The 5828-nt window shown below is 41.6% G+C and overlaps 1 protein-coding gene across 1 annotated transcript; it reads right to left on the bottom strand.

Annotated features, from left to right (window-relative positions):
* Positions 1-4632: 4632 nt before the first annotated feature.
* Positions 4633-5046, bottom strand: LOC141640839 (uncharacterized). Its single transcript, XM_074449518.1, has one exon. It carries the CDS (start codon positions 5044-5046, stop codon positions 4633-4635), a length of 414 nt encoding a protein of 137 aa, XP_074305619.1.
* Between the last annotated feature and the right edge of the window lie 782 nt (positions 5047-5828).

The following is a 5828-nucleotide window of genomic DNA, read 5'->3' as shown; positions in this document are numbered from 1 at the left end:
AGGGTTAATGGGTAATTAGGGGAAACCAACATGGGGAATGATTCAAGCTTAATTTAAAATGTTTTAATACTTTATTTGCTTGCTTGTTGTGATCTCAACTTATGCACATGTTATGTTTGATGAAATACGAGCCTATGAATCCTTGCATTTTTTACCCATCACTTACCTTTTCAATGAGACTTGTAAGACATAAACCAACTCGAGTCGCATTAGACCATGCATATAGTTGAGTAGGGAGGATTAAGTCGACTTGTAGGTGTTGTACAATCTAATCGATTCGGCTCCGGGACCCAATCCTTCCTAGGATTGTAAGATATAAACCAACTCGATCCATCACAACAATAATTACTTGCTTATAATTTGAGAATATGTTTGTATGATCAATTCCTATGAATCCCTTATGACCCCATGACACCCTAGTGCTTTTTATCAATTGTTTACATCCGTTTTTAATCATCTTGCTTGTTTACTTTTATGGCTATTTAGTTTAGTGATCTTCTCATCTCAACCCCAAATCGTGACACCCCTAGACACCGCTACTTGCAATCGAAAATCCTACATCAATACCCGTCCCTTGGGATCTGACCTTTACTTGCCTCTTTACTAATAGTAGAGTTGTTTGTGAAGTTATAAATATTATTTTGGTCTAGGTGCTCCTAACGACAAGTAACCAAAAACTAAATCTCCAAGTGAGTCCAACCACTCAACTCTAAGAGAAGCGATCTCAGCATCCCGACTTCGTAGCTCCTCCTCGCGACACCTCAACTCCTGGTCTCGAGTGGTGAGTCCAAAATCTTGTGCCTAGATTTTCGCTCTCGCTTCATCTAAATCAGCTCGGACACGAGCCAACTCCGCCGGATCCGCAGTTCTTTACAAAACAAAACATGGGTCGTCAAGTTCATGAACCATGAAAGGAAAGAAAAGGCAAAAGGACAACCAACAAAAGGTACCTGGACGAGCCAAGCCGAGCCTCCCGGCCAGGTCACTAGCAAGAGCCTTTCAGCGGTTAGCTATCTGCCACAAGGCCTAATGAATACCAGTCGACACCTACATAACAAAACAAAACCCACAACAAAAAAGACAAAAACCACGACACAATTCGAAAACAAAACCAGGATAGAAGAGTTCAAGCTAGCAACTCATCCTCAAAACTGTCATCGCCTCCACTCGAGGTCGACGTCGGTCACCTCAGGAGCCGCAGGCTTCAGCAGACACAATTCCAACTCCAACTTCTCACCATTAGGCCCTAAGTAAGTCGTCTGTGCCGTGAAAGTTGGGGGCTGGATCCTCATGAGGTGGTAAACACCCTACACAGAAAACCACATCAAAAGACCACCAACTCCCTTTACCAAAAGAAAAAAGCAACAAGCACATGGTAATGTAGACGTACCTCAGTCGGCTACCAAGCAAGGCTCGACAAGCGTAAAGTCTCCTAAGAGACTCCCGGCAACAACAAATCCACGACCGTCAAGGTGCTCTGAAGGCTCGTCAGATGTCGACTCCTGGAACAGCACCCTAGGTCGGTCAACAGGCACCACAAAAGTCTCGGTAAAGTACCCGCGAGCCAAACGCTCACAAAGGAACCCGACCGGGTCGATCGCCGTCTCCCAGTATAGACAACGACAACTACGTGGCCGTAAGCTCTCTCCAACAAAGGCAGGCACCCCCATGTAGTGCTCCTAGGGCCTCGCAATGAACTGGATTCATAACAAAACTAGTCAACTAACTGGGTCTCTCTAGCTACCAAGTCACCCTACATCTATCAATTCTCGCAAAACGGAAAGGATAAGGAATAGAAACTCATGTCGCCAAGTCGAATAGCATTCACCTGACGCTTGCAGCCCAAGTAACTCGACTTGGTGAACTTCTTCCAGGCCACTATCCAGCTCCTCATAGCCGGGTAAACCTGAGGCGGATCTCCCACCGCGTTCAGACGCAAGGCGGGAAGGCAAGAAAATAACCAAGCCTGCAACACAAAACACAACAACAACAACAACAACAACAAAACAACCAGCTTTCAAACACATCGAATTGCAACACCCACAAGTTCGCAAAAACAAAAAGCAAAACAAAGAACAACAACATAACAAGCACCCATACCTCCAGAATGAGGCCGAGACCAACCAAAGCCGGGGCACTCCCCTTGTCCATCGTCTCTAGATGGACCGCGGCGTGTAGGTAGCGAGTGAACCGAGCTAAAGCAGGCATCACCCAGTAGTACTGACCCAAGGCGTCCAAGTAAACAAGCAAAGGAAGTACTTTGGTCGACAAGCGGTCATCCCTGTCACCAAAGTACGCAGTACCCAGAAAGTACCACAACCACAATCGCGCCTCCTGAGCCTCAGCCTCAGGACTCGCCAACGGTGCTGGAACGAACCCGGACACCCTCAACTTGAAGTGATCTCTCATGTAAGAGTTCGCCATAAAGAAAGGGGTCACGTCGGTCGGTGATGGCAGAACATCGCCAATCAAACCATTGATCATGGCGGAAGACACTTTCTCTGGTGTCTCCAGAAACTGAACCAGTGTATCGTCATAAGGAAAACACGGCACCATAGAAAAATACTCTAAGGTGATGCTGATCTAGCCAAACTCCATGTGGAACGATGACGTCGTATCCCAATAATGATCCAACATGGTACGAATCAAACACGGGTTCGATGTAATCGAAGCCCCATGAATCTCGCGCCAAGCAGCAACTAGCGGGCCAATCGCCGACCTCTCCATCAACGCCCTCGAATCTCCTCGCAGGAAATCGTAGAAATTCATACAAGTGGAGTAATGTGATACAGATTTCCCCAACTAATATGCATTCATAATGTAGACATAAATACATGTATCAAGGACAATAAGGGTTGCAAATGAGTTAAAGGGACAGAAACGGTTTGTGCCAATGAACGTTATGGATATGTAGAGCTAAGACGGCAGTCGCAGCGCTAAACTAAAACCAAATCTATGATAATAAATACAAATGAACCCAACTAAGAGAAATGATCTTAACTTTACAACACATGAGAGCGTATGAAGTACTCTCCAAATATGCATTAGACTCTAACGACCATCCTTTTGATCCTTGAAAAAACCAAATGAAGCAATCAATTTCTTTTCTTTCTTTCTTTTTTCGATTTTTCAGTTTTTTTTTCATCATTTTTTCTTTTTTTTCTTTTCCTTCATATTTTTCTTTTTCCAACACAAAGATACAACACAATTGCTTAAAAAAAGTACTTTGCTATACCCACATGACAACAGTAAGTCCCAACCCAACCATAATAGGAAAATAGACATGATAATCAAGCAACTGCGACTATCCCAAAAAGGTAGGCAAATTATAGGATTGTAGCTATTAGATGATGTAGAATGGCTACAAGGGTTCAAACGGGCTAACAAAAAGGGTAATTTGTAAGGCTTATTTGAACGGCAAGAACCGCCTATCCACATGTATTTAGTCAAATGAAAGTAATAAAAGTATCAAGAAATCAATGTCACAATTATGCAATTTGATATTACACATTCCACAAGGAGAAACCACACTCAAGCCTAATTGACAAATTATACCAGTTTATTGATGTTCCTGGCCTAGGAAGCTCTATAGACCTCAGAATTTAAGTAGTTTACCAACATAATTGTGTCAAATCTAATCAATATAAGGCATGTCAAATACGGTCAAGACTCAAGTTATGAGCTTTTTTTTCATGGATAACGAGTCAAAACAAAGTACATGGACAACTATTTGGGATTCAAATGCAAAAATAATGCAATTTAACATCATTGTTATTTAACTAACCAAGATTCGACTTTAAAACAAAGGCAAAATACGTTTTTGTATTTTGAAATTTTTTAAATTTTTATGAGATTTTTTTAAAGTGCACACAATAATAAGTAAGTCACACAGCATAATTAAACTCCTCCCGCAAATCTAAATGTCACAGTGTCTTCATTGTGACGCCTACAACATAGCAATTACACGAAAATTTCCAGCAACCTAAAGTACACATCTAATAAGAGGAATGGGAAATAACTAGAGATAATACAACAAAAGTAGATACAAAGGAAAAGAATATCGGGTAAGAGCGCAGGAGTTCCCCCAAACCAGCTGCAAAAATTGGGGAAAATATCAACCGCGAATATCCTATCATCGTCTAGCTACGAATTAAACCCAAAACACTTGGGTACTCGATCGATCCTATGCTTACTCGATCAAGTACTCTTCCCGTCGAGCAAAATTCTGCATTTAAAACAAATGCCCAAACAAACCACAATCAATATAACTTAAAGCACGTAATAGTAAATATAAAAGTAGCGCATATGCTACACAAAGAAATAAGTAGCACCAATAAATAGTCCAAGCAAAGAAAATAAACGATGAATAAAGTCCAGGCTCATCAAACTCAAAGTCTAAAATAAAATAGGAGCAAGTATGTTCATCACTTTTCAAGTCATCATCACGAGGAAGGAGATGGGGCACTTTATCCATCATAGGAGCTTGCTTCATCTCATAAATTCCGACGGGCTCTTCTCTGAATATCTCTTTTTCCAAAGCATCCAACTCGGCCTCCAAGTCAACACTCTCATCATAGCTATAAACCATCTCAGGAGGAGATTCATCTCCATAAATCAACTTCTTTATTTCATCTACTTCCTTGCTTTATGGATATGACGCAGCACAGGGGCGTCAGACGGATTCATGTCCAAACAATAAGCAAAGGAATCATCAATAGTAGGAGCAATAACATGAAGCATATAACAAGGAGCTACTGAAAGGGGATGCTTTAAAGCATTATCAAGAACAAATTTAATAGTGTCATCCCCAAGTCTTAGTGTTAAACTACCATCCCTAACATCTATGAGTGCTTCTGCAGTGTAAAGGAATGCTCTACCAAGAATGATGGGTACTTGAGAGTCCTCAGCCATATCCATAACAATAAAGTCAACTCGAATGAAATACTTCCTTACTCTAACTCGCACATCCTCTAAGAAACCCATAGGCTTCTTTAAAGATCTAACGGCCATTTGCAAGGTCACATCAGTGATACGGAGTTGACCCATATTTAACTTTTTGCATATTGAATACGGCATGACACTAACACTAGCCCCTAAATCGCAAAGGGCTTTATCAATAGCTATACTACCAATATGATAAGGAATAGAAAAACACCCTGGATCCTTTAGCTTAGGTGGTGAGTTAGCATGCAATGCGGTCACGCACTCCTGATTAAAGGCTACTATCTCAACTTCATCAAAAGACCGCTTCTTTGACAAAATTTCTTTAAAAAACATAGCATACACCGGCACTTGAGTTACGAATTCAGTAAATGGCACACTCACTTGAAGATTCTTCACTACCTCCATGAACCTCCTGAATTGTTGTTCAATCTTAGATTTCTGCAATCTTTGAGGAAAAGGTAGTTGGATTTTAAGCGGCTCAGCTTCTTTAGCTTTAGAAGTGCATTTGGAAGTATCATCGTTAGGTATAGGGATGCCTTGATCGATTCCAGTAGTCACTCAATCGAAGAACCTATTTTATTCCAATGTCGTACAAGAAACACGCGAGAAATCATCAACTGGGGGGGGGGGTGCCTCGATCGAGCTCGTGGTGTACTCGATTGAGCACTGTGGTTCTTCGATCAATCCTGCTCTGGCTCGATCCAATACTCACGTCAGTCCTCTTTTTTTCGTCTTTTCGCTTATCCCGTGTTTGGTCTTTGAAAATTTCTTTCTTTTTATCACTCAACTCGAGATTACCCAATACCTTAGGATGCATGTAGGGAACTTCATCTTCATTAATGGGCACATCCGGACTTTGATAAGAAGTACCGCTCCTCAAAGAA

The sequence above is a fragment of the Silene latifolia genome, chromosome 2 (assembly GCF_048544455.1).
Source record: "Silene latifolia isolate original U9 population chromosome 2, ASM4854445v1, whole genome shotgun sequence".
NCBI lineage: Eukaryota > Viridiplantae > Streptophyta > Magnoliopsida > Caryophyllales > Caryophyllaceae > Silene > Silene latifolia.
The sequence above is the reverse complement of the archived record's forward strand: the minus strand, read 5'-3'. Positions and strand labels throughout refer to the sequence as shown.